At 35.1% G+C, this 25,624-nt stretch overlaps 8 protein-coding genes and 1 non-coding gene across 18 annotated transcripts; 5 read left to right on the top strand and 4 right to left on the bottom strand.

Annotated features, from left to right (window-relative positions):
• Positions 1–187: 187 nt before the first annotated feature.
• TRNAK-UUU (transfer RNA lysine (anticodon UUU)) lies at positions 188–260 on the bottom strand. The gene has a single exon. It is a non-coding gene; the product is annotated as a tRNA-Lys (tRNA).
• A 1,378-nt stretch (positions 261–1,638) lies between these two features.
• LOC100878945 (cardioactive peptide) lies at positions 1,639–3,906 on the top strand. 3 transcript variants are annotated; one of them, XM_003708544.3, is made up of 4 exons: positions 1,639–1,775; positions 2,775–2,852; positions 3,074–3,152; positions 3,221–3,906. In XM_003708544.3, the coding sequence occupies exons 1-4, from the start codon at positions 1,770–1,772 to the stop codon at positions 3,466–3,468; spliced, it is 411 nt and encodes a 136-aa protein (XP_003708592.1). In that variant the 5' UTR covers positions 1,639–1,769; the 3' UTR covers positions 3,469–3,906. The 3 variants fall into 3 exon arrangements, with proteins under 3 accessions (XP_003708592.1, XP_012153304.1, XP_076395303.1); XM_076539188.1 differs by lacking the exon at positions 1,639–1,775 and adding an exon at positions 2,320–2,349; XM_012297914.2 differs by lacking the exon at positions 2,775–2,852 and having other exon boundaries at positions 1,650–1,775.
• Positions 3,832–5,954, bottom strand: LOC105664236 (uncharacterized). Of its 2 annotated transcripts, none has more exons than XM_012297913.2 (5): positions 5,398–5,954; positions 5,089–5,223; positions 4,787–5,008; positions 4,333–4,577; positions 3,832–4,281 (listed from the first exon to the last, which is right to left on the bottom strand). In XM_012297913.2, exons 1-5 carry the CDS (start codon positions 5,483–5,485, stop codon positions 4,015–4,017), a joined length of 957 nt encoding a protein of 318 aa, XP_012153303.1. In that variant the 5' UTR covers positions 5,486–5,954; the 3' UTR covers positions 3,832–4,014. The 2 variants fall into 2 exon arrangements, with proteins under 2 accessions (XP_012153303.1, XP_076395295.1); XM_076539180.1 differs by having other exon boundaries at positions 4,046–4,274.
• A 134-nt stretch (positions 5,955–6,088) lies between these two features.
• LOC105664237 (nucleoporin Nup43) lies at positions 6,089–7,900 on the top strand. The gene is made up of 7 exons (XM_012297917.2): positions 6,089–6,305; positions 6,403–6,507; positions 6,577–6,701; positions 6,918–7,042; positions 7,114–7,265; positions 7,335–7,581; positions 7,656–7,900. Exons 1-7 carry the CDS (start codon positions 6,192–6,194, stop codon positions 7,826–7,828), a joined length of 1,041 nt encoding a protein of 346 aa, XP_012153307.2. The 5' UTR covers positions 6,089–6,191; the 3' UTR covers positions 7,829–7,900.
• Positions 7,901–8,281: 381 nt separating this feature from the next.
• Positions 8,282–13,235, top strand: Dhx15 (DEAH-box helicase 15). Of its 3 annotated transcripts, XR_001097450.2 has the most exons (10): positions 8,285–8,425; positions 8,987–9,345; positions 9,425–10,119; positions 10,200–10,430; positions 10,540–10,759; positions 10,937–11,059; positions 11,185–11,375; positions 11,446–11,608; positions 11,716–11,895; positions 12,470–13,235. XR_001097450.2 is itself a non-coding variant. In XM_012297916.2 (9 exons), exons 1-9 carry the CDS (start codon positions 8,376–8,378, stop codon positions 11,841–11,843), a joined length of 2,157 nt encoding a protein of 718 aa, XP_012153306.1. In that variant the 5' UTR covers positions 8,282–8,375; the 3' UTR covers positions 11,844–13,235. The 3 variants fall into 3 exon arrangements, 2 of the variants coding, with proteins under 2 accessions (XP_012153306.1, XP_012153305.1); XM_012297916.2 differs by having other exon boundaries at positions 8,282–8,425; positions 8,990–9,345; positions 11,716–13,235; XM_012297915.2 differs by having other exon boundaries at positions 11,716–13,235.
• A 195-nt stretch (positions 13,236–13,430) lies between these two features.
• Positions 13,431–20,059, top strand: Roe1 (grpE protein homolog, mitochondrial Roe1). Of its 2 annotated transcripts, none has more exons than XM_076539187.1 (4): positions 13,431–13,565; positions 13,951–14,377; positions 14,457–14,540; positions 18,664–20,059. In XM_076539187.1, the coding sequence occupies exons 1-4, from the start codon at positions 13,477–13,479 to the stop codon at positions 18,712–18,714; spliced, it is 651 nt and encodes a 216-aa protein (XP_076395302.1). In that variant the 5' UTR covers positions 13,431–13,476; the 3' UTR covers positions 18,715–20,059. The 2 variants fall into 2 exon arrangements, with proteins under 2 accessions (XP_076395302.1, XP_076395301.1); XM_076539186.1 differs by lacking the exon at positions 18,664–20,059 and adding an exon at positions 14,619–14,980.
• On the bottom strand, positions 13,949–19,625 carry Mlh1 (DNA mismatch repair ATPase Mlh1). Of its 4 annotated transcripts, none has more exons than XM_076539150.1 (10): positions 19,503–19,625; positions 18,555–18,678; positions 18,411–18,474; positions 18,136–18,335; positions 17,829–18,057; positions 17,560–17,761; positions 16,242–17,487; positions 16,109–16,172; positions 15,844–16,042; positions 13,949–15,551 (listed from the first exon to the last, which is right to left on the bottom strand). In XM_076539150.1, the coding sequence occupies exons 2-10, from the start codon at positions 18,665–18,667 to the stop codon at positions 15,259–15,261; spliced, it is 2,610 nt and encodes an 869-aa protein (XP_076395265.1). In that variant the 5' UTR covers positions 18,668–18,678; positions 19,503–19,625; the 3' UTR covers positions 13,949–15,258. The 4 variants fall into 4 exon arrangements, with proteins under 4 accessions (XP_076395265.1, XP_003708650.1, XP_012153322.1 ...); XM_003708602.3 differs by lacking the exon at positions 19,503–19,625 and adding an exon at positions 18,876–19,014; XM_012297932.2 differs by lacking the exons at positions 18,411–18,474; positions 19,503–19,625 and having other exon boundaries at positions 18,555–18,694.
• Positions 19,909–23,730, top strand: LOC100876336 (heat shock 70 kDa protein cognate 4). Its single transcript, XM_003708604.3, has 4 exons — positions 19,909–20,059; positions 20,778–20,991; positions 21,505–22,749; positions 23,009–23,730. Exons 2-4 carry the CDS (start codon positions 20,787–20,789, stop codon positions 23,482–23,484), a joined length of 1,926 nt encoding a protein of 641 aa, XP_003708652.1. The 5' UTR covers positions 19,909–20,059; positions 20,778–20,786; the 3' UTR covers positions 23,485–23,730.
• LOC105664240 (uncharacterized) lies at positions 22,868–25,504 on the bottom strand. Its single transcript, XM_012297929.2, has 3 exons — positions 24,637–25,504; positions 23,943–24,463; positions 22,868–23,869 (listed from the first exon to the last, which is right to left on the bottom strand). Exons 1-3 carry the CDS (start codon positions 25,409–25,411, stop codon positions 23,804–23,806), a joined length of 1,362 nt encoding a protein of 453 aa, XP_012153319.1. The 5' UTR covers positions 25,412–25,504; the 3' UTR covers positions 22,868–23,803.
• Positions 25,505–25,624: the final 120 nt, after the last annotated feature.

Raw genomic sequence — 25,624 nt, 5'->3', positions numbered from 1 at the left:
TTAAAAATGAAAAAATAATGTTTATTCAAACATTTAAAAATGTCTTTACTACATTACTTATTGCAAGTATCTGTTATTATTTCGTTTCGTTATTGTTAATGTATTTGACATTTCTTTTAACAATTTTTTACGATGTAAATGTTCAATTGCGATATTAATTCTTATTGACGTGTAAAAAAATAATGTACGCCCGAACAGGGACTCGAACCCTGGACCCTCAGATTAAAAGTCTGATGCTCTACCGACTGAGCTATCCGGGCGCTTGAAAAGTTCACTCTCTTAATTTTATGGTATTATTGAGTGGATTTAAGAAATTATTTTTACTGCAAATTCGTTGAATATGATCATTTATTCTTGAAAACTTTAAATATAAAAATTGTTGTTTCATATTTTGTTACGATCTAATCAAGTACGTTACTTGATTCGCTTCTTTACAGGTAAACTGTATGGTTTATCCGTGTTAAACTTTCATTGTAGATATGAACATTTTGACAGATATTTTGATCGTAAGAAAAAAAAACGGTACTCGCTAAAACGATGTTCATTCGTTTTATGTATGAAGGGAACCGTATATCAGTATTAATATCGTTCTCGACGCATGTCTTATTCATAAGATAGGAATGTGTTATGTTATGATTTACAATATTAAGTCGATAAATTTCAAACGAACCATTCCGTGTTTTAATTTTGCATTATAAATGCAATTGCGTAATTTTGAATTATAAATTTTTTATTCGTAAATGATAAAGACCGTATCGAAATAATTTATAATTTACAACATAATTTAGCAATTTTAATCGACACGATTTCGAAGCGATCGAAGAACATTTAAAGAAACGAAATAACGAAAAGAAAGTTGGAAAATTTAAATAAAAGAGAATAAACGGAGAGTGTTTGCCAAGGGTTGAACGACCTTATAGTAACTCAGCGGGTTCTGATGTGCGAACGTTGTAAGTACTTAGCCCCTTTTGCTTTCGTTTGATTTACACAGGGTTTGTTATCGGTTAGCCTTTCGTAAGCTATTTCTTGACAACGATTTGAACGTTGCTCGATGCTTGAACCTTCTGTTTTCGGTATTTGCATATTTACCGAATCTCACTGATGGTCATTCGATACGCGTATCACGAGGGGGAAGATGGGGAAATCCATTAAAATCTTTTATAGCCGTTTTCGAGAAATTGTTGATTCCGTTGCGGGCCTCGCGGAATTCTATGCTATAATATTATAACAATATTATTTATTATATTTAGCGATTGCTTGTTTTCTACATACATGTATGTATATATGATAAAATGTGGTTGCATCGAAGCGGTAAAAGATAAACGGTTCCTAAGATCCTTCGAAGTTGGACGGACGCGTGACCTATCGTTACAGCTGCCAAATGAAGGCGAAGAAGACGGAACAACGGTAGATGCATAATTTCTGCATAACGAATAACAGAATGTACGCGAGACTAACCGTGATTCCTTACAAAGAGCATTAAACACATCGTTTCGAGGACCATTACGAACGGTCATGCGTTCTTTGGGGCGCATGCATTTACGCCCTCGAACGGTCACGAAGAGAGGGGGTGGTATTTGAAGAGCTGACGCGCGATTTCATCCCTCACACGCCAAACTTGATTCCTCACGCGAGTTACAAACCTTTTTAGGAAGATTCAGCGAAAATAGGGAAAGTTTAGTAATCGAGAATAGTGGTTCTGTAAACTCCGTATCAAGGGATTCTTCCTCTCGACTCGCGAAAGTTAATCGTAAACCTGAAGATTCGGCATGAAGGTAATTTTTTTCATGCATTTATCGTATTTTATGAACGTTCGTTAAATATCGAGGTACTCGTTGCATTTTCTTATGCCTTTTTGTCCTTTTGTTGCGTTAATAATTGTTTGCTCGTTAACGCATCGATAATCTCGTTGATTGTCTTGGAGCGTATATTTCGTGAAATGATTAATTTTTGAAATTACAATTTGCTCGGTGGCGGTAGTAGATAAAAATAAAAAAGAGATTATAAATAATTGCAACGATCGCGGTTCGTCAAAGTGTTAAACGAATCAATGTAACGATTTACAAACTTCTTTGTCGTTATTTCTACGTAGTTTTGAGAAAGCCCCTCCATCTAATGGAAACTGTTATGGATTTCCTGGATATCAATTTCCTGCCGTGTGACGTGACTAGTTGGTGGTTGACAGTTTCTTAAAAGAGCCGCGTCGTTTTTCAATTCATATTCTCTTTCAGCGATATAATTGTACCGATGATTACCTGCCACGCCGTTAAAAAGAGTAATCTCTGACAGAATATTATTAATAAGAAAGAAAACTATTCTTTCGTTCATTTTTTAATGGAGAGTGTTACGGTACTTAACAATTTTTGCTCTTCATCTTGAACGTATAAATCGCTCGAAGGTACGTTCGACCGATAGTATCGTTGGACATTTAATTAACCACGGTAGAAACCTGATTAAAGTCATAAGCAGATTACAACAGTTAACATGTTTGAAAGGTTCACGTGCGACGCTTATATAATCATCGTTGTGCCTATTAGAAATTACGTATGGACCCGTAATGATCTCGTTTTAAATAACGTATTCGTTAATGATATCAGCCTTCTGATAATTTCCGTTCCTTTTGGACAATGCTCGTTACGGTTAACGCTCTTTCGAACAGCGTATTTCTAACAGCGATTTTCGATCAAGATTTTCTTCAATATTTTTCTAACGCCATTAATTTTATCTTATTTCCGATATGGCAAAAACAATAGGTATTGTTCTTTTCTTAACAGGCAATCAAATACGTCTGCTGCGTTTTGGTGCTTGTATGTTTCGTGAACGCTGTGCAGACCGAGAATTCTCGAAGTAAGGTAAATTATCGTTTCAATCGATTAATGTCGTACAAATTAGTATATTCAACAAGTTGAAGAAATCGGAAAAGAAAAAAAAGATATAAAATCGTCGGTCTCGAATGAACTAACGCTTCGCGAGGATCAGTGAATCGCGTAGTCGAGGGTTGCGTTGTCACCAGTTAACTTATTAATAAATACCATCTAGAAACGTGAAAAAATCGTTGATAAATCGTTTTCAGATCGATCGACAATTGTTCGACGCGTTCGCAACTGACGAATCTTCGAAATCGAAGAGACCTTTTTGCAATGCTTTCACCGGTAAGAGAAAAGTAATTTGATAGTAGAAAAATAGTTAGATGTTTCGTTGAGTGTTTGCTTGGTTGCAGGGTGCGGAAAGAAGAGGAATTTCCAGGAAAATCCGATAAATTTTCAGGGAAACATGGAAGGGGATGTTAATATTCGACTTCCACTGTCCGTTTACAAAGTATTGTTGAGAGCAGCTTCGCAAAATATTCGGAACACGATTAATCGTGAATCGAACGAATACGAATTTTCAGGAATTCCACGTGTTTATCTTTCTGGTAAAATGCCTCTTCGCAAGAGATTCGATGACCCATCGACTTCTTTCGAATGATTTGCTCTTTTCAGTTGGAAATGCACCAACCGTGCGTGATGAACGTGTCGTTACTTCGCGTTATAATTGGACTGCGAATATTTATCGAAATCAGATTTTCACGATATATTTTTCTTGTTGAAATGTCGCTAGAGAAAGTAGCATTTTATTCTTTTTCGTTGTAACAGGTATCGGAGACATATTTTCTCGAATTTCGTTCTATAAAGTTATAAATATACACATAAAAATCCGCAGTCCAGTTCTAACAATAGGTATTTTAATGTTTATTTTTCTTCCCTCTTCTTTCTTCGTTTAAAATTTAAACAACTTATAAACACGCGCAAACACACACACACACACACACACACACACACAAAACAGAAGTAGTTGAATAGATATAATTTATTTGACAATGTTTCTTGTACATTTACCAGAACCGAAATAAAATTGATAATAGAAGTAACGATAATCGTTTGTTCTTAACCTTAAATAAAAATGATCGAAAGTGGGTGCGCTTAGCGTACATGTACACGTGGCAGGTACATATGAGCGAATTTGTTGGATAAATCAAGCGATCGTTCGAAGATAAACCGTCAGCTTGATCGTGATACTACCGTTCCAAAGATATCTAGTATTTCTCGAAGACCGATCTTTCATGAGAGGTAGTTTGGAGAAAAGAAGCTGTCGGGGGACGCTCGATCCGACGCATTCTGGATTATCCGATTCTCCGGTTAATTTTGGACGACCCCAAAAATATTCCGTGCAAAGCATGGACGGGTCCCAAATTCGAGAGCGTCGATCTTGTCGTAGCTGTTCGGGCGAATTATCTAAAACCTGTTTCTTATTCCTTTATCGGTACAACTACGAGCGCCACGTGCTACTCACCTCGAGACGAATCTTATGGGGGAATGGCCATTTGAGAACGGAATCGTGACGGCCTCGAGTCAGTCCGACACCTATGAAAACTGTACCGTCCGGAAAATATCGCGGTGTCACTTTCATGTACATGGCGTATCCATTTTGGCCCGCGTAAAATGTACAACTACGCTCGGAACGAGCGGTTTTCCAGCCTGCAAGCTTTTCGTCGAAACTTTTTATTTGCCAGTAATAAAAGAAGAATCTCGTGGATCCTGAAACACATCGACATCGTGAAAATCCCTGTTTTCTTCTTGCTTTCCTGCCAGTCGTATTTTTATACGATACGCGTTTTCGTTGCGTAACTAGCGCCGGAAGTGATGTCCAAATACCTATTTACTTTCCAACGATTCATCTTTGTCGGCGTTACGATTCGATCCTACTGAAATATACGTGTTTCGATATAAATTAAATATAAACGAACCGTTTGTCGATGAAACTTCCTGAATGGTATTATTGAAACGATCGATTTCTAATTGCCTCGGAGAACGCGTATCGTCCTCGTCTTCCTGATAATTATTCGGCGCGTTCGTTGATCTAGAAAAGTTCTTCTTCTCCTCTAAGACAGTGTACAACAACTCCTTGATCCCATCCAGCTCTCTCGTCAAACTTTTCTCTAGAGCTTGCAACTTTTCGTCGATTGTTTCTGAAAGTTATTAGTCGATAGATAGATAGATAGGTCGGATGATAGAAATAGTTGCATAAAGTGTCGGATTAAACGCTTACTCGCGTTGCAGGCTCCGGTAAGTACTCTCGTGACTGTGGCACGTGCAGTCGCGACCAATTCGTCCGTGGCGACTTTGCAAATCGCCTGTTGCGTTTCCGTAACATCCTCTTCGTTCCTCGAAGAGGAATCGCTATCTGCGCCGATATTCAAATTTTTCAATTACGCGTCCAATTGCAAATTAAACCTAATACGATTATCCTAACGGATAAATTAATACGATTTTACTGGCAAACGGGAGATATTTGGAAAATTTCTATTATTCGATAATTAAAATACTAATCATTTTATTTTCGTACATAAATACTTACATAGTTTCGAGACACCATCGTCGCTTGCATCGCAGTAAGTTAAATAGAGCGTATTGAGGTGCAACAATAATAAAACGATCGATGACATCTCGAAGAACGATTACGTTTTTTCCTTATTTCGAATCGCACCCACTTTAATGGAAAACGATAAATTCCTGATCGCTGTTAATGCTTTTAGCCAGGATTTTTAAATAATTCTATCTAATGTACAGTGTTCGTGCCGAAAATAATTTCAGATCGAAGAAAGCGAATCTATACACCCACTTCGCTACTTGATTGCTACGCAACTGTTCTCTGTGTCTTCTATGAATTAGAAAATCTACTGTATATGTATAGGTGAACCCCTACCTTCTTGCGTTCAACTTCCACGGGGTAAAAATTCTCCGTGTGTTTCTCCAACTATTCCGTAATTCGACATTTTCGGTTTTCCAAATTTCGGTTTCACACTTTTACGATCTTTTAGCTTTCGAACTTTCAAACTTTCAAACTTCGATATTTTGACACTTTAGAGTTTTTGAATTTTCACATTTTTTCATTCAGTCATTTTTGAAAATAAACCGCTGAAATTAATAATAAAACTAACAATAACGAAATAACGAAATTTTTCGTTCGTAAAATCACCATTTTTCAAAGTAACTCTCGATTCATAAATATCGAAAATATCGCGGGTATCGTTCGACGTTTGGCGGTCTTTTTGATAATCGCGAAGAAACTCGCGTGCACTCTCGTCTCGATAAATGCCGATGCTGGTTGTTGTCACTTTTACTCAAAATTAACAAGTGATCTATGTTACAATGAGCGAAAATGTACAAGGAACGTTCGTGTCGGAGAAAATTTCCAAAATCAGATGGAAACACGAAGATTTTGAGGAAGCTAGCAATTTTTTGACCGGTAGTTGGGATGACCCGGTGAGGTTATTTGTTATTGGCTTAACCTGTATTTCTCTCGTCTACGTAACAAACGTTTCGATAGCGTACAATATTAAAATTATCATATATATTTTAGGTAAATAAGTTAACTCATTGGACATTTCAAATGAATGATGATGGTGAATCGTATCCAGCAGTAGTTTCTTCGTATGCGATCCTTGGAGACGTGACCGAGATAAAGGTTCTTAATTTCTTCCGTAAAAATAAAATCGTTCATTCTCTTTAATAATTGTTTCTACTGATTTTACAGTTCGTATCGAAAGATTTCTTTGTGGTGTCTACGTCCATAGGCACAGTTAGACTATTACAAATTCATGAAAATCCGTATTCTCAATTCAAAGAACACGTTTCTTGGGAATTTATACACAAATTTCAGTGAGTTTCATTGATTAATTAATTATTTCGCTCTAGTTTTTACATTTTATACGATTGTCTTATTTAATATGTTGATCGTGTACACGTATCGTATTGTATAATACAGAAACTGGAACAAAGTAAATGATTACTCGCCCTCCTCTAAAATTTCGCTATTTCCACACGTACGGTATTAGAGTGAAAGTATCGATATGTTATGTTAACTTCCCTTTGTAGAAAAACTAATGATTACGCGTCGTGCACTGCTCTTTCCACCTTCGAACAAGACATAGTTTCGGTAGGAGAGGATGGGAGGATTAATCTCTTAACGGCTGGGCAGGAAACGCCGGTTAGAATTATCGGTATGATGGAATTATGATTAACGTTTATTAATGGAAAGATAATTTTTTTTATATTTTTCTATACTTTTTAGATGAAGCCGATAGTTGCTCCATATATTGCGTTGATTTTTTAAGGCACAACGAGATACTTACTGGAAATTTAAGAGGACATATGAAGGTTTGGGACTTAAGAAATGATCAAGATCTTCCTGCCACCACGTTCATGCTTTCTGATCAAACGAAAGTATGATATGTTTAATTATATGCGATATAAATTGGTTACCCTTTGCTAAAGAAATTCAAACTTTTCTAGACAGAAGCCACGAGCATTGTTCATCACCCCACTCAAAGGCATATCGTTGTTGCTGGTGGTGGTGATGGCAGTTTAACGGTCTGGGATTTGAGACATAACACGTATCCGATGTCCCAACTCAATGCTCATTCTAAAGCTGTTAGCGAAATACTTTTTCATCCTGATAGACCAGAAAATTTATTCACTTGTTCTGCTGGCGGTGAAATATGGCACTGGAACAATTCTCAACATTCGAAACTGAGCTTAAGTGGGTTTTGCGTGTAAAAGAAGATCGATTACGTTATGATCGTAATACATGTTGACGTATTATTATTATTTCAGATCCTACAAACACGCATTGGTTAAATACAATTGGTACAAACGGTAAAGTGAATGTAACGTCTCTTTATAGCACTATGCATAAACCAATAAACAGTATTGACATTGATAGATCGATATTACTCTTTGGATGTGATAATGAAGCAATGTATATTGTCAGAAATGTAACTATTTAGTATCTGGTATATTTCAATGATAGTTTTTATATAATGCATATTGAAAAAAATAGATATCTTTTTTATCTTAAACTTGGTTGTTTGTTCTTTCTATTAAAGATTTACAAACTTTCGTAAAACTAAATCAATCATAAGAAACTTATATATTTTTGCTTGCAATGCATTATTTTTCAAAGTCTCTATGAAAGTTGCAAAGTCCTGAAATTCCGACGTTGTAAAAATTCCAATATCCCAAAGTTTCGAAATACCAATTTTTCAATATTCTAACACTTCAGTGTTTCAAATTTTTTATAATTCCAAACAAATGGAGAGCCACACTTTGACAGTCTTTAGTTTTTGTCATTCTTCAATTTTACTTACGTTTCTTTAAATTTAAAATTACCCGGGCAAAAAATGCATTTCTTATGCATCTGTAGCTCCATCTCTCGTTGATTTTCACGAACACGATTACAGGAAGCTTTAGACTGTTAGTTTGCCATTTTGTGACGCCTTGTGTGGAAGTTCGTAAACAGATTTTGCTTTGCTTGCCTGCGGAGGGACAAGAATTATGTCAAAACGGAGAATCGAAGTTGTGGATCCGTATGTTAAACGGAAAGCGTGAGTGTTACTACAGATTTTCAATTGCAAAACTTGTAAAGTTCGATGAATTATTTTGCCATGTGCATTGTTACAAGTTTTTTCAATCCAATCGCGCATCTCATTAAACAAATCTTGCGCTCCAAGAATGATCTCTGTAAAAGCATTAAATTTCTTGAATAATAACGTTACGAATAAGTTTGATCAAAATAACATTGCAATTTTGTAAAATTAAACTTTTTTTTTTTTACCCCGTTCACTCGTTTGGTCAACTCATCTATAACGGTTCTCAACTAAATTTACTTCATACACGAACGTATTATGCATCGGTATTTTTGAAAGATCGTTCACAGTTAAAAAGGAATAATCAAAATACGAGTACTGCATTTATTTATGTTTGTTTGCTAAAAGAAAATATAATTAAATACGTTTTAATGTCAATTGTACATTTTATTTAGGTTCATAACCAATCAAATGCTCTCGACTCTTCTTATTGCATGACATACTTTTGTAATTATTACTAAAGTCATTTTTAAATTACATAAATATTCTGTTTTACTTAATGGTACGTCGGATGTTTAGCAGGGATGGATCAACAACATCTAATAATATAAGCGTACCTACAACAGCGCCAAAAAGTCAGGTTCAGGTGAATCCTTATAATGGATTACCGTATACACCACGATATCATGAGTTTTATCAAAAGAGAATTACCTTACCTGTATTTGAATATCGTGCCGATTTTATGAGGTTATTGGCACAACACCAATGTATTGTGCTTGTCGGAGAAACAGGATCGGGTAAAACTACGCAGATACCGCAATGGTGCGTAGAATATTCAAGCTGCATCGGTACTAAAGGTGTTGCTTGTACTCAACCGAGGAGAGTGGCAGCTATGTCTGTTGCGCAAAGGGTTTCAGAAGAAATGGATGTTGCATTAGGTAATATTTATTTTTTAGTTTCAAAAAGGTTGTTATCCAACTTGAACAGAAATTATAGTCCCATCATTTTTTGCAACAGGACAAGAAGTAGGATATAGCATACGTTTTGAGGATTGCAGTTCTCCAAAAACTGTATTGAAGTATATGACCGATGGTATGCTCCTTCGTGAAGGCATGTCTGATCCCATGCTTGATGCGTATCAAGTGATATTGTTAGACGAGGCTCATGAAAGAACTTTAGCCACGGATTTACTTATGGGTGTGTTAAAAGAAGTGATTAAACAGAGACCAGATTTGAAACTTGTGATTATGAGTGCAACTTTAGATGCTGGGAAATTTCAACAGTATTTTGACAATGCACCTCTAATGAATGTACCTGGCAGAACGCATCCTGTTGAAATCTTTTATACGCCTGAACCTGAAAGAGATTATTTAGAGGCTGCTATCAGGACTGTTATTCAAATACACATGTGCGAAGAAGTGGCAGGAGATTTGCTTTTGTTCTTAACTGGTCAGGAAGAAATTGAAGAAGCTTGTAAAAGAATCAAAAGAGAAATGGACAATTTAGGCCCAGAAGTAGGTGAACTTAAGTGTATACCACTTTATTCTACGCTGCCACCGAATCTTCAGCAAAGAATTTTTGAGCCTGCACCACCGACGAAACAAAATGGTGCTATCGGCAGAAAAGTAGTAGTTTCGACTAACATCGCTGAGACATCGTTAACCATCGATGGTGTCGTGTTTGTAATTGATCCAGGATTTGCGAAACAAAAGGTTAGAATATATATTCATGTTTATTGTTGTGTTTTCGATAATGTTCTTTTTAGTTATTTTTTATTATATTTTTTCAACAGGTATATAATCCCAGAATTCGCGTAGAATCTCTTCTTGTATCACCCATTAGTAAAGCTTCTGCTCAGCAAAGGGCGGGTAGAGCTGGACGTACTAGACCTGGAAAATGTTTCAGATTGTATACTGAGAAAGCGTATAAAAATGAAATGCAGGACAATACTTATCCTGAAATTTTAAGGTCCAATCTTGGAAGTGTTGTATTACAGTTGAAGAAACTTGGTATCGATGACTTGGTAGGTTGCATACTTCGATCGCATACTTGAATCGAAACGTTTCGTCTTCTAAGACTATAATGATAAATATTCGACTGAATATTATTTTCATATCGTATTTTTATTATAGGTTCATTTTGACTTTATGGATCCTCCTGCACCAGAAACTCTTATGAGAGCTTTGGAACTTCTTAATTATTTGGCTGCCTTAGACGATGATGGAAATTTAACAGATTTGGGGGCTGTGATGGCAGAATTTCCATTAGATCCTCAGTTGGCGAAAATGCTTATTGCATCGTGCAATCATAACTGTAGCAACGAGATCCTTAGCATTACCGCTATGCTGTCAGGTAAAGTATTAATCAAGACATTGTAGTTGTAAAAACGGGGGAAAAAAAAAACACACATAATTAGGTCGAAATTTTATATGTTTTTTACGTGTAACATAATGTTAATACAATGAAAGTTAAAGTCAGGATCATGGTAAGGTAACGTGGTTTTTATATTGATGATTGATATTGTATTAGTCCCGCAGTGTTTTGTGAGGCCAAATGAATCAAAGAAAGCCGCGGATGATGCTAAAATGCGATTTGCACATATCGATGGAGATCACTTGACGTTATTAAACGTATATCATGCCTTTAAACAAAGTGAGTACTTATTAATCGTTTTGATTAATCTTTTATTGCAACTTTAATGTACCATTTATCTTTTCTTTCTTCTTTCCATGCCTCTCTCCCTGCCACCCTCCGCTCGTTTCTCTTCTTTTCCACAGATTTTGAAGACCCACAGTGGTGTTACGATAATTTCGTCAATTACCGATCTCTGAAAAGTGGCGATAACGTCAGGGAACAACTGAGCAGAATAATGGACAGATTTCATTTGAAACGTACCTCAACAGATTTTACATCAAAGGATTATTATATTAATATTAGAAAAGCGCTTGTGAATGGATTCTTCATGCAGGTACTGTTTCTAATTACATTTAACAAGAACCACTTTGAACGTATACTATTAATTATTTCTACGCGAACAGGTCGCTCATTTAGAAAGAACTGGTCATTATTTGACCATCAAAGATAATCAAATTGTGCAGCTTCATCCAAGCAGTTGTTTGGACCACAAGCCAGAATGGGTAATTTATAACGAGTTCGTGCTCACAACCAAAAATTATATCAGAACAGTTACTGATATTAAACGTAAGTTGCTTTAATAAAATAATATATTATTACTTTATAGTTAATTATTGAACAGTACAAGCTGTATGTTTAAATTGTACTGGATAATTTTCTGTTTTTGTTTACAGCTGATTGGTTGCTAAAAATAGCACCGCAATATTATGACTTACAAAACTTCCCGCAATGTGAAGCAAAGAGACAATTGGAAGTTATTCAAGCGAGGCTAGATTCGAAACAATACCAAGAAGGATTCTAACCGCAACATCTTTTAGATATCTTTAAAAGTGGCGTCAAACGATCCGTAATACGTATGTGGTCGAACGATTTTCGACATTATGTCAAACGCGGTTTTTTCAACACATAAAACTGAGAACATGCTAAATGTTGTGAGATATAACCGAAAGAGTAGTTTGTCTACTCTGTATTTTCACGTAACATGTGTAAAGAAAAAGACAAATTTTACTGAACATTTCTAATTTTGTACAAGCTTTAAAAACTTGTACATTTTTTTAGGCTCGTGTGCCGAGAAATTTGAATGTTCGTAGACCTCATCTTCTATCCTAACACGAAACAAATGAAAATTGAAATTTATTCTGCTAGAAGGGCACGCAGAAGTCATAGTTGATTGATAAATGATTTATTTATGTACATTAAAGAAAAATTTAGTGACTAAGTGATTTTACCGGTCGAATTTGTTGATTGACGTTTGCACACTTGAAATGTAGTTCTAAAGATAAATACAAATAGACTAATTTTTGTATTAAATGTTGAATAAGTATGCCAGACAAAACCGTATACAATGCTTAGATAACTGAAAAGAAATAATTCTATAGAGATAACCTTTTGAAACAAATAATATCTGTTTGATGTTTTTCCCTTCAGATTAATTAGTTCCATTCAACGAGTTACGCGTTTCACTTTTTTCCAAGTACACGCAAACTAAAAGGATTCTGATTCTAATTACAACAATGCGCAGATAACTTGCCATCTTATGCAATATTTTCCTTCTCGCTCACAATCTGTATAGTTGTGCTGCTTTGACGACTTTACAAGAAGAAAATTTATTGCTAATCGAAAGATGCTTCCAGATAATGAAAGAAGCAATTATGAAGAATTAAAGATAGTCATAACTTGTAATATGAAGGATATTTTAAAAGAACTATGTGATAGGTTTGAAGAAAATCAAATTATTCTTATTTATGAATGCTAGCATAATAGAAATTTCAACCTACTGTCACTGTAAAGAATTACGGCGTTTCAAGTCATATTTACAACAGTATAAACGGATTAAGCTTAGTTATCATACAATTTGAACACTTGTCGATAACGATGTCCTGTTTCGAACACCGTGTGCGCTAAAAATTTAATAACAATGTTAAATTGTTTAACTTATATTTTTAGAACCGGAAACATTTAAGTAGCTGGAAATGCTAATACGCTATTGAAATTAATTTTCTCGATGAAGATGTAATCTCGCTGTTTACACTCTTTTGCTTGTTTTATCGTATTAAATGATAGTTTGTTTTTGTAAATAAAATATGCAGATATAAAAAAAAAGGACATACATATAAAGATCACAAGATTTCTGATCGCGAACAGTTTTCATTGTATTGTATCACTTCATTCCAATAAATTAATGAAAATATAATACGATTGTGATAATTGTTAATGTGTATATGAATATAATTTTCAACCGTAAATTTTATGAATATAAATAAACATTATGCCTGTAATTTAAAATTTAGAACATTGCATCATATGTTTTACGTAACACAACGATAAATGTTTACCGTGTTTTTCAAGACGCAGATGATGTTTGAGAACCCCTGATAAAGCACGAGGATCGTCGTGTTTCATCATTTGCTGATTTTTATGAAATTAAAAAAGCCATGGCATCGTTTGTGGTACCGGTTGCAGTAAGATTCACTCGTGTCACGATTGATAGTTTACACAATATAAATAAAAATATATTATTTAGGTAAGATTCCATGTTACACGGTTTGTTGTAAAATTAAAATAGTGTGTATATGCTGTACACGTTTTGTAACTTACAGATATAGGTTAAACCGTTTAATAACGATTAACGAATAATAATTTTATTAAACTTTCGTGTTACTTTCCTTTGCTGTATGACCACATATTTATTAGAATTATGTGTGTTGCTTTTAACATGTTATAGAAATCAAATAAAGTGTGATAGTTATTTGGTTATGTTACATTCTGTTATTTTAAATAGTGTATTTTAAAAATAAGAAACAATGAGACAACAGACAAATTGTAATATTAGTAGACAATGTACTTTATAAGATTCCTCTTAAAAGGGTAAAGATGATTAAATAAATATGTTTTTTAACAATTTAAAGGTTAGCTCAGCCAATGTACATCTCTTGGCAGAAACAAGAATATAGTACAATTACAGAACAGAAGAAACCGGAGAGTGGGGAGTCACAAACATCAGTATCTGAAAGTATGGAAAACGAAAAGAAATTAAAAGTAGATTTAGAACTTCTCAATAAAGAATTAGCAGAACTTAGAACTTCTAAAAACGAGTTAGAAGATAAATATAAAAGGGCGCTCGCGGATGGAGAAAACCTACGAATGAGATTAACGAAACAAATTGAAGATGCAAAATTGTTCGGTATTCAAGGATTTTGTAAAGATCTTTTAGAAGTAGCTGATATTTTAGGCAAAGCTACAGAAAGCGTACCAAAGGATGAACTCACGGAAAAGAATCCACATTTAAAAACTTTATACGAAGGTTTAAGAATGACAGAAGCACAATTACACAAAGTAAATAAGAAATTGTTGTGCATTGAATTATATTTACGTGAAATGTATGTATAAAATCATTGTTTTTGCTATTTTGTAGGTGTTCAAGAAACACGGTTTAATTTCGTTAAATCCTTTGAATGAAAAGTTTGATCCTAATCAACACGAAGCATTGTTTCAACAGGTACGATAAATATATTATAGACTTAAATTGCGATATATAACTAAAATAGCCAGTAATATGTATTATATTTTTGTGTAGGAAGTAGAAGGTAAAGATCCTGGAACAATTGTAGTTGTATCAAAATTAGGATACAAACTACACGAAAGAGTAGTAAGACCGGCATTAGTTGGTGTTGCTAAGGGATAAATTGTGATTTTATGTGAATTAATTCAAACTAGATTGGTTGTATATCCTTGAAAGAATGTCGGTGATTTCGATACTGGAACATAAATACTGTAATACAAATTGAAATGTAAGACTCTTACCGAGTACATGGACGTTAAAAGATTGATATTGAAACTAAACGAAGTATACAAATTTTATTAGAAGTAAACTTGTTTTCATCAATGACCGTTTATGTTTTCCATTAAAAGAGAAAAGAAATGTAATATATATTTAAATTGTTCTTTTTATTAATTCATATATATATATATATATATATGCTAGTTAAACAAATCATTCCTTTTATCGTACCGTATTTTGTATTTATTATGCTTCTATATAAAAATATAAAAAGTAATGTTTAATCTTAATAGAATATCTACACTATATTAATGAACTAAATAAATATAGTATTACGTGGTCAATATAATTAATATTTTACAATTCCGTTACAGCGCATTACGTACTTTGTGCAAAGTTAAATTTATCTTGATCAATGTCCAATTGTTAAGTATATTTAACACCTTTCAAAAATTTTGTACAAATCAGGTAGATTAGCTATTTGCAGTATTGTTGAGTCATGTGCAAAATATTTAGGAGGAAGCAAACTCTCTTTAATTGCAGAATATAAAACATGTTCTGTAATATACTTCCAATCGTGAGTATCGTGTATAGGATTCATTTGACTGTAATATCTTGCCGTTTCTCTGCAGACAGTTCGGAAACATGGTTGTTCTGTCGACCATTCTACTTCAGTAGCTAAACGCAATATATAGAGTGGAAGACCAGCTTCGTATGGAAAATATTTTTCTAAATAGAAGGAAATAGATAATGACATTTACGGAGCAATGTAAACCATTGGCGTCGTTAGAATTTTTATCTAGAGTGATTCATGTTCCTTAGCTTCATTAATAGCATCAACATCCCGCATCGAGTATACTCAAAGAGACTTTTAAATGTAATTTGGCTTTTAGATATTTAAAAGTTTAGCAAGTTAAAGATTTCGAAACTTAGGAACTTGATCCACCCTGATCCTTACCTATGTACTTAATCATGTAAACGTTCTAAATTCAGATTGTTAGACATTAGAAAATATATTTACCTAGTAATACTGGTAAAGATCTCAAGTTCCCTTTTTTGTCTATAACAATAGAAAAATATTCTTTTAACATATCTGTCTTTTCCAGTAATAATTCTTTAACATTTTTAGCTAATTCTTCTTTTGTCCCATCTTCTTCTGTCCATCCAGCTTCTTCTGTATCTAATCCTAACATTGCTAATTCATACAAAGGAATTGCATCCTAAAAAAAAATAAATATAATTTTGCATATAAAAATAGCATCTTTGTTTACTGTTTTTGCACTTACTGAGAATTTTATAACTCCATGATTCGCAAAGTCATAAAGCATAATTTCGTAAAAAAGCTCCTCCCTAAATAAGAGAAACGTACAGTTTCTTGTAGTTGTTACTAACGTTTAGCAAATAATAGATCATACTCACGCTAATTTTTTTGTGTTGCAAAGATATAAACTAACTCCACTTTGAATAAGTGCAGCAGATTCGTCTATGCAACCAACAAAAGTTAGATCAGATAAAATTTCTCTCAATCCTTCGTGACACTCATTCTCTACTTCTTTGCGTAATTTTAAAACACTCGTTAACTTTACTTCCCTCCTGAAATTATTTATCGAATAGGATTTGAACTCGTGCGTACTTGCAGTATCATCTTTCTCGGTATTATCAGTAGTTTTGAAAGATTGTGCATCTGTCCGTTTTATTTCACCAGATACATTGTTTTTCTCAGTTTTGTCAATTTGTGTTTCTTTTTCGCCTTTAATAGTTTCTTCCTTCTCTGATACATCACTTTTATTTCCAAAGCATTTATACACCTGTTTACGCGCTTTGTCTGCAATCACGTCAATGCATTTTCCTTTGACAGACTCATCTATTTCTTCTATACAATTATTTAGTATACTTTCATCAAAATTATCATCGGTAATTTTTAAGATGTCGTTCGTGTTATTTAACTTGTTCTCATTTTGAGTTGATGTAACTAAAGTAGAAATACCAGATAATATTAATTCTGACGATGCAGACGGACTTGTATCATTTATTATATCACTCCATGGAGTAGATTCTTCCGTTTCTACTACTTCTGTTGGCGCTGATGTATTTTTCTGGTTTGTAACATCTAGATTTGATGTTAAGCATTGTACAGTATCTGGTTTTTCAGTAATATCAACATAATCTTCTTTATTATTATCCGTTTCTTTTGAGATCGATTTATTCTGTACTACATTATTTGCACAATTGTCAGACAGAATATTATCTACATTTTTATCACGTTTCATTGCCGTGTGAATAGTAAAATTAAATTTGTCCAATTTTTGATTAGACGAATCAGTCCTAATCATTTCTTGAGGGCGAATCTTTTTCATTTTATCATTACTTTCTTGTTCGTATTCTGGTAAAACTTCTTTCAAAACTTCTTTAGTAATATCTGCTTTTGGTAATCGGGCTTGTACATAGAACGTTCTGGAGGCACTGTTTCCAGAAAGTCTGTCGTCCAAACTTAATCTTATTTTTTCAATAATGGCATCTTCGTGAAGAAATTTCACTTCGTGTTTTGTTGGATGAACATTGACATCAACATTTTGCGGTTCAATTTTTAAAGATACATAACACCATGGATGAGTCTTTTTGGGAAGATAAAATGTATAAACTTCTTCCAACATTTTACGAATTGCTGGAATAAAGTACTTATAAAATTAACTTTATTATACATGAAAATAATCTGTCTTGATATAACGAAACTTACAAGAAGATTCAACTAATCTATCATTGATAAAGAGAAGAAACACCATCTTTTTATTAGTATAATTTGGATTTGTTATTAAAGCATGCATTTTGAACTTATAATCTTTATCTTCAAGTTCCACCTCTAATAATTCTCGGGATACAGGATTACCATAAAGTATTCTTACGTTATTCATTTTAGTCGAATTATGCAAAGTCCGTATCTATACGATAAATGATGTTTACAAGTATTAGGTGAACAAGCTTAAAATTATATATACGTTAATGTACCTGAGGCGTTATTTCACCGTGTTTTTTTAACAGAAATCCCACATTAGGATTATGTATAGCATATTTTGTAACAACATCAATAATTTTATTGAATTCATCTGTTGGATTCGATAAAGCCTTTCTTCGTGTCGCAACATTATAAAATAAGTTTTCAATCATTATTGTAGTGCCTTGATTTCCAGCGCACGGCTTAGGTTGTCCTTTAAGTTTACTGTCGATATACGATGCCCTGATGTAAAAACAAGCCAGCAGATAAATTGTAATATTTCACTACTTAAAAATTGTTGAAAATATCCAGTATACATACTTATAAGCACATTTCTCGTCCGCAGTTTTTGTCGTGATGGTTAAAAGAGATATATGACTAATGCTCGCTAAAGCTTCACCTCGAAATCCAAAAGTCGATATCGATCGAAGATCCTCGAACGTTTGTAATTTACTTGTTGTGAATCGTTCGCAAACAATATCCATATCCTCTCTTCTGATACCTGTGCCATTATCTTGAATCTGAGAACAAAAATCTAACGCTCAGTTACGATAATTACATTTTCACTTTAATCTATATATACATATATAAAATACCTGTAATAATTTTAATCCACCTTCTTTGACAATAATCTGAATATTAGTAGCTTTCGCATCAAGACTGCAATATTTATAGAAATTATAACGCATATACAGAGATGCATGTATGACTACTCTGTTCTGTTTACATTTGCAACTAACCTGTTTTCAATTAATTCTTTTAATGCATTTGCTGGCCTTTGTATCACTTCACCGGCTGCAATTCTGTTTACTACAACTTCGTTTAATTTCTTAATTTTTCCTGGTGCAGTCATATTTGACGAAACTACGTCCACAGTTTGGAGGAATTCCCGAGAAATGAGAACCGAATATTATTAAATATAATATTTGTGACATGTATGATGCTGGATAATTTGATGTAAGAAAAAAAAAAAAAATAAAAAATAAGAATGTTTGTTTAAACTAATATTTATATTGTGTTTATAATGCAAACATGTTGCATTGCACAAGCCGTTTAAATACCGTAGACGCGCCAAGTTTTTGAGTGTTAAATCCAAGTATGTCAATTAAACGACGACTGCCAATTTAAATAACATAGAACTCCTCTAATTACATTGTTATTTGTTGTTGCATTATTTTTTAGATAATACCATAAAAATATTCTGGAAATTTACGAACAGAGCATAAATTCGAGAAAGTTCCGACGTTAAATATTCTTTTTTCAACGATAACGAACGTTTTCATTCGTCAGTATCTTCAAATATTCGGTTGAAATTATATATTTACATCAAACATACTTTTTGGATATAATAAAATTAAATGTAAATGTATTTCGATGTAATAAATTTTACGCGACGTTGAAATATTTGATTTTAAAATAGGTTATATCTACTCTTCGATATAAATTGTTACTCTTAATTTAGGATATATATATTTACATTTAAAATAAAGTGTATTATAAAGAAGTAAATAAAACATAACATGTAAATATAAATTATTTATGAAGTTATTTTTGGAGCAATCATCGAATTGTCTCGAATTTTTAACTGCGCGTAAATACATTACGTTGAAAAAGATCCAGAATCATCTGTACTAAAATAATCATCATAACGAATAATAAATAAATATAAATGCATAAAGCGAACGTACATTTGTACTAAAGTATTTTTCAAAAGTTTCACCGTTTTCATATCTGAACGTAACATTCGGTTTATGCGTTATTTTTGTAATATGAAATTTGCACGCTTTGATATTTTCAATACTGTCGGACAACGTAAGTAAATTTGGCCAAATGATTGTGGGAATAAATACATAAGGGAACTTGAATGTGCTAATTATAACCGAGATCTTGAATGCAATGCGTATGTTCCAGTATCTTTCTGTATTTCTCGAACGTTCTTTCTCTTTCTCACGAAACGTTGAGCGTTGAGCATCGTTTCGATATATTTGTCCCTGTTCTAGAGACATCGAGATTTCTGAGTCAATGGCAGCGCGCCATTGAATCACAGAGTCGCTGTGATTGGTCATACGCAGAAGCTTCTCGAAGCGCAAAATTCAGACTATTAAAAGACGCGCGGTGCGCCTCCGGCTCAGAGAGAATTTGACAAGCGAACGAAGAACATTAACTTCATTCAGTGGCGATACTACTTACAAAGTATTTTATCGACGCGAATAATTTATTAAACAATAAACGAACGAAACATTAGGTAAGTTTATCTGTGTATATTGTGCAAGTGTGAATCGGTAATGGTTTAATTTATTTGGTGAATTTATGTCGCGTTGAAGTTGCGTTTTATCGAAAGTGTATCGACAGTGCATTAACATTGAATTTCGATTGTTTTCATAATTCGAAAATGAATCGGTAAATTCGTGTTGTCAGATTTCGGTCACACGATTTCTATCGTGGAAGCTATATTCGTTGGTGTATTTTCTGTTTCGCGTAAATTGTGGTTAATTGTTAAAAATTGCAGCGTAGACATATGATTTTGCTATGCTCTAAATAAACAGGTGCTAATACTACATATAGCGTGCATATTATGTGTCTTACTGCGTCGTATTTCCAAATTGAAATTATTCTCGCACGTTCTACGTTGCAAACTTGAATGTTAAATCGGCGGAATTATTAAAATTGTTAAACATTATCGGAATATTTCCGGAAATTTATATAATTTTTTTCTTTTTTTTTTTCATTCTTATAATGATTTAACGGTTATTATATCGTAGAGTTTCGAGTATTCCATTTTACTTAGAGAATTTTACGATTCGGTACCATGTAACAAATTATCGATAAACGTAACCGTATTCGTTATCGTATGAAATTTCTTCGGTCTTTGTTATATTAGAAATTTTTCGAATGAAACGACGATAAATAGCCGCGAAGAAAATGACATTTGATTGATTTTATTTTTATTTTTCTGTTCGCAGCGAACAAACATGTCGAAAGCACCAGCAGTTGGAATCGATTTAGGAACAACCTACTCCTGCGTGGGTGTCTTCCAGCATGGAAAGGTTGAGATCATTGCAAATGATCAAGGAAATCGAACGACGCCGAGTTACGTTGCCTTTACAGACACCGAAAGGCTAATCGGCGATGCGGCGAAAAATCAGGTCGCCATGAATCCCACCAACACCATATTCGGTAAGTAAATTCAACTACATTTTAAATCTCTTTTTTCTCCGATTTCTTTTTCTTCTTCTACGTTACCGCTGGGTACACACGGTGAGAACTAGATTTTTTATGATTTTTTAGATTTATTTCATTGGTGCTCGAACGTATCCAAGTCTTTGCCAGTATTTTGTTTTCTGTGCTAAAAGCGTTCGCGCGTGTTACGTAATTAATTACACTATTCTACATTGGGCATGGTCAGATATTCGCTATATTTAAAAACATAACTCGTCGTTGACATTCGCGTATACGCAAATATTACGGTTAGTACAGCTCGCGGCATTTTTAACTGACCTTGCGCAACTCTGTACGTATAATTTACTCTCTGTGTTCGTTGATGAAACTAAAATCGTTATTACGTCTTTTTATCAAAAGGTTATTAAGGATTTCAACGATACGTTCTCCGATACGTTCGCGACGAGTATAAATTTCTCGATAATTTCTCCGAATGCAAATGACATTAATCTCGTTACCGTTGTTCGACAGATGCCAAAAGATTGATCGGGCGTCGCTTCGATGATCCAACGGTACAGAGTGATATGAAACATTGGCCGTTCACGGTGATAAACGAGGGAGGAAAGCCCAAGATCAGAGTGTCGTACAAAGGAGAAACGAAGACCTTCTTCCCAGAGGAAGTGTCTTCGATGGTTCTAACGAAGATGAAGGAAACGGCGGAAGCGTATTTGGGGAAGACAGTGACCAATGCCGTGATCACCGTGCCAGCGTACTTCAACGATTCGCAGAGACAAGCCACGAAAGACGCAGGAGCGATAGCTGGTCTGAATGTTTTGAGAATCATCAACGAACCGACCGCGGCAGCGATCGCTTATGGCTTAGATAAAAGGACATCGGGCGAAAAGAACGTTTTGATCTTTGACCTGGGAGGTGGTACCTTCGATGTGTCGATCCTGACCATCGAGGATGGTATCTTCGAGGTGAAATCGACGGCAGGAGACACTCACCTTGGAGGAGAGGACTTCGACAATCGTATGGTGAATCACTTCGAGCAGGAATTCAAGAGGAAATACAAGAAGGATCTGAGCGTGAACAAGAGAGCACTCAGACGACTGAGAACAGCCTGCGAGAGAGCGAAGAGAACCCTGAGCTCGTCCACGCAAGCGAGTATCGAAATCGATTCTCTGTTCGAGGGTATCGATTTCTATACTTCCATTACCAGGGCTCGATTCGAAGAACTTTGCTCGGATCTGTTCAGGAGTACCCTAGAACCCGTGGAGAAGGCTTTGAGGGACGCTAAGATGGATAAGTCTCAAGTTCACAGTATCGTACTAGTCGGTGGATCGACTAGAATACCAAAGATTCAAAAATTACTGCAAGACTTCTTCAACGGCAAAGAGTTGAACAAATCCATCAATCCGGACGAAGCTGTAGCCTATGGAGCCGCTGTGCAAGCTGCCATCTTGCACGGCGACAAGTCCGAGGCGGTTCAAGATTTGCTGTTACTGGATGTCACGCCATTGTCCCTGGGTATCGAAACAGCTGGCGGTGTAATGACTACTTTGATCAAGAGGAACACGACCATACCGACCAAACAAACGCAAACCTTCACCACCTATTCGGATAATCAACCCGGTGTCTTGATTCAAGTATACGAAGGAGAAAGAGCCATGACCAAAGACAATAATATTCTAGGAAAATTCGAGCTTACCGGTATTCCACCTGCGCCTAGAGGGGTTCCTCAGATCGAAGTTACTTTCGATATCGATTCGAACGGTACGTATTTATTTGATATCCATATTTGTTTTTTAAACCTACCAATTTGTCACGATCTAAATTCCAAAGTCCCGAAGAAAGCACGTCCGCGGTATATTCTCTCTTAAAAATTTGTTGAAAAAAAAAAAAAAAAAAAAAGAAAAAGAAAAAATTGTTTACTCGCTCGATTATCCGTTAGCGAATTGACTAGCTCGTTTAATTCGCGCGTGCCACGATCACTGTACTAAATGCGAATTGTCGCCTTTTATTTTTTTTTTAGGTATCTTAAACGTTTCTGCCGTTGAAAAGTCGACTGGAAAAGAGAACAAGATCACGATCACGAACGATAAGGGTAGATTATCGAAAGAAGATATCGAAAGGATGGTGAACGAAGCAGAGAGGTATCGCAACGAGGACGAACAACAACGGGAGAGAATATCCGCCAAGAACACTTTGGAATCTTACTGTTTCAACATGAAGAGTACAATGGAGGATGAGAAGGTGAAAGATAAGATCGATCCATCCGACAAAGACAAGGTTCTCAACAAATGCAACGAAGTGATTTCGTGGTTGGATAGGAATCAATTGGCCGAGAAGGAAGAGTTCGTGGATAAACAAAAGGAGTTAGAGTCCGTCTGCAATCCTATAGTGACGAAATTGTATCAGGGAGCTGGCGGTGGTGCACCGGGTGGATTTCCAGGATCTGCTCCTGGAGGAGGCGCAGGTGGCGGACCAACCATCGAAGAAGTAGATTAAATTGTCATCGTCGTCCATAGCACCGAAACCGTCATATTTCGTTTATCATTTATCATTTCTCGTTTTCGTTTAGTTGTTTAACACGCATATACATACACATATATTTTTGTACAGTCATGATCACCGATATTTCTACGCTTTCTTAAAATACGTGTAATATACAAAGGTTTTGAGAACAGACTTTTTTCTGTAATTCTGTAATAGTATTTTAATTTAATTAAATAGAATTTGTTACATAAAAGAAAAGTTGAGTAGTTTTTTCGTCGTTTTCCATGGCAGCATACTCGTATTCGTATTTTCGTATATTTTTGGTAATTCTTCAAAAATGCTCGGGTTTGTAGAACTGGACGAGAATAATCAAGTACGTAGTGATAACGCTGATAAACTGAAGAAATAATTTAGACGAAATTAATATCGCTCCCAAGTATATTCTTCGCGATAGAGCGAGCAACACTTACTCTTGTAAGCAACGAATTGTCCATTTCGAAGAAATCGGAAGCCGTAAATGCGATACGATATTGTTGTAATTGCAAGGAGAAGTCGTTGATTTCGTTCCTGACGCATTCGCGTTCAAAATTTGTTCTGAGCAAGTTCTCGATTCCGAAACCGTTTAAATTTAACACGGCGTTATCTCCACAGATTTCTAATTGTTCCGATTCTCTGTTCCGAAAATTATTATAAAACGTAAGTCTATCGAATTTCGCCGAGCGTCGAACATTCAAAGCAAATTGGCTTATAGATAAACTAATTTTATTTATCTCTCTGTGAGTCAATGTGCAGACCCAGCACATTATACTGAATTGGCCTCCGTAGATCATCCAGATGACGTTATTTATGAATATGAAGCCGTCCTTGTGTTCCGCGGCACTCATATAAATTCTAAATAACTTTGCGACGACCATTATGAAGGAATTAGTCGAACATATCAGCAGATCTATACCGTAAATCTCGTTTATGGACATTGTTATGGAACATAATTCTGGAAAAGTGGAGTAAACGTTTAAAAAATGTCGATTAATAGAAAATTGTCGTTCCGACGCGACGGGAGAAAAAGAAGCAGTAATTACGCGGAGGAAGTTATGTCGAAAGGAAGGCTAGGTCGTAGTCGAGTTAGAAACGGAAAAGATAGAAATTGTACGATTAGGTACGCACCGTTGTGCAGCCGTCTGATTCTTCTTATCTTGAACGCGGTCCAATGCGCGCCATCTCCTTCGTCCAATTTCTCGATCATTCGATTGATCGCTCTGAATCTCAAACAAATCATGTAGACGATAACGTCGAACACGAAACTATTGACCAGCGTCTGCGCGATCGTGTAATAAAGCAACAAATCCGATGCGAAAATCTGATCCGGTGCGGTGAAATAATAATAAAGGACATGAACGATCAGCGAGACAGGACCGAAAAGGCAGACCGTCAGAATAGCTAGAATTTGTCTGATCATCACTGATCCGTCATCGATCGATATTTCTTTACCGATATGCAGATCCAACGATTCGAGTTTCTTCATCAATTCGGGCCATTTATCGTAATGATGTATCACGTGACAGACGTAATAATACGACGCTACGTGACATACTGTCTCGTTTATCCAGTACATGATTTCGAACAGTTTGCTGGTGAACACTTTGCCAAAATTAACGAAATCCATCGCGCTGAAAGCGACGATCACCGAACATACACCAAAATGGATGAAACGAAGGATGATCGTAACCGATTTCGGAGAGTTTCGTGGTCGAGCTACTCCGACACCGAGCAACCAAGATACGTACGTTATCGGACTCAATTTCTGTTCAGGTTTCGACGCGTTCTCTTCTATTCGAACTGTTATTTCTTCTTCCATTTTCAGATACACGAGGTGTCGTCGAGACGTCTGGGGAAAACAGCTGGAATAATCTGTTTCTAGGTGGATCTTGATCGAGATCATATACGATAGTAGCTCATACAGAATGGATGGAAACGTTAGAAATTTATACCGTCGAAAGCAATTTTCATATTGCTCGATGTATTTGATAAGGATAGGATCGAGGTCATCGAAGCCTTTAATAGCTTCGACAATTCGCTTAAAAGATTTTTTCGAGATTTCGACAATTCCGAAAGTATTATTCGTGTGTAAAAAATGCAAAGCGTCCCTCGAGAA

Source organism: Megachile rotundata, chromosome 13, assembly GCF_050947335.1.
Source record: "Megachile rotundata isolate GNS110a chromosome 13, iyMegRotu1, whole genome shotgun sequence".
Classification (NCBI taxonomy): Eukaryota; Metazoa; Arthropoda; class Insecta; order Hymenoptera; family Megachilidae; genus Megachile; species Megachile rotundata.
This window is presented reverse-complemented; position numbering and strand designations above follow the sequence as displayed.

Excerpts from the sequence above, each read along its gene's own strand:
- Mlh1 (XM_076539150.1), bottom strand. The coding sequence starts at position 18,667 with ATGACTGCACCAGGAAAAATTAAGAAATTAAACGAAGTTGTAGTAAAC. Across the intron at positions 18,058-18,135 it reads GACGAGAAATGTGCTTATAA|GGCATCGTATATCGACAGTA; the intron begins GTATGTATACTG and ends TTTTTACATCAG. Across the intron at positions 17,762-17,828 it reads ACGGTGAAATAACGCCTCAG|ATACGGACTTTGCATAATTC; the intron begins GTACATTAACGT and ends TTTATCGTATAG.
- LOC105664240 (XM_012297929.2), bottom strand. The coding sequence starts at position 25,411 with ATGATCTCGATCAAGATCCACCTAGAAACAGATTATTCCAGCTGTTTT. Across the intron at positions 24,464-24,636 it reads AATCAGACGGCTGCACAACG|AATTATGTTCCATAACAATG; the intron begins GTGCGTACCTAA and ends CCACTTTTCCAG. Across the intron at positions 23,870-23,942 it reads ACAATTCGTTGCTTACAAGA|TTTATCAGCGTTATCACTAC; the intron begins GTAAGTGTTGCT and ends TTATTTCTTCAG.
- Roe1 (XM_076539186.1), top strand. The coding sequence starts at position 13,477 with ATGGCATCGTTTGTGGTACCGGTTGCAGTAAGATTCACTCGTGTCACG. Across the intron at positions 13,566-13,950 it reads AATAAAAATATATTATTTAG|GTTAGCTCAGCCAATGTACA; the intron begins GTAAGATTCCAT and ends AACAATTTAAAG. Across the intron at positions 14,378-14,456 it reads CAGAAGCACAATTACACAAA|GTGTTCAAGAAACACGGTTT; the intron begins GTAAATAAGAAA and ends GCTATTTTGTAG.
- Dhx15 (XM_012297915.2), top strand. The coding sequence starts at position 8,376 with ATGTCAAAACGGAGAATCGAAGTTGTGGATCCGTATGTTAAACGGAAA. Across the intron at positions 10,120-10,199 it reads CAGGATTTGCGAAACAAAAG|GTATATAATCCCAGAATTCG; the intron begins GTTAGAATATAT and ends TTTTTTCAACAG. Across the intron at positions 11,609-11,715 it reads AACAGTTACTGATATTAAAC|CTGATTGGTTGCTAAAAATA; the intron begins GTAAGTTGCTTT and ends TTTTGTTTACAG.
- LOC105664237 (XM_012297917.2), top strand. The coding sequence starts at position 6,192 with ATGAGCGAAAATGTACAAGGAACGTTCGTGTCGGAGAAAATTTCCAAA. Across the intron at positions 6,306-6,402 it reads CCGGTAGTTGGGATGACCCG|GTAAATAAGTTAACTCATTG; the intron begins GTGAGGTTATTT and ends TATATATTTTAG. Across the intron at positions 6,702-6,917 it reads GAATTTATACACAAATTTCA|AAAAACTAATGATTACGCGT; the intron begins GTGAGTTTCATT and ends TTCCCTTTGTAG.
- LOC100878945 (XM_076539188.1), top strand. Across the intron at positions 2,853-3,073 it reads CCGAGAATTCTCGAAGTAAG|ATCGATCGACAATTGTTCGA; the intron begins GTAAATTATCGT and ends AATCGTTTTCAG. Across the intron at positions 3,153-3,220 it reads TTTTTGCAATGCTTTCACCG|GGTGCGGAAAGAAGAGGAAT; the intron begins GTAAGAGAAAAG and ends GCTTGGTTGCAG.
- LOC100876336 (XM_003708604.3), top strand. The coding sequence starts at position 20,787 with ATGTCGAAAGCACCAGCAGTTGGAATCGATTTAGGAACAACCTACTCC. Across the intron at positions 20,992-21,504 it reads TCCCACCAACACCATATTCG|ATGCCAAAAGATTGATCGGG; the intron begins GTAAGTAAATTC and ends GTTGTTCGACAG. Across the intron at positions 22,750-23,008 it reads TTTCGATATCGATTCGAACG|GTATCTTAAACGTTTCTGCC; the intron begins GTACGTATTTAT and ends TTTTTTTTTTAG.
- LOC105664236 (XM_012297913.2), bottom strand. The coding sequence starts at position 5,485 with ATGTCATCGATCGTTTTATTATTGTTGCACCTCAATACGCTCTATTTA. Across the intron at positions 5,224-5,397 it reads CGATGGTGTCTCGAAACTAT|ATAGCGATTCCTCTTCGAGG; the intron begins GTAAGTATTTAT and ends ATATCGGCGCAG. Across the intron at positions 4,578-4,786 it reads GGAAGTTTCATCGACAAACG|GATCCACGAGATTCTTCTTT; the intron begins GTTCGTTTATAT and ends GATGTGTTTCAG.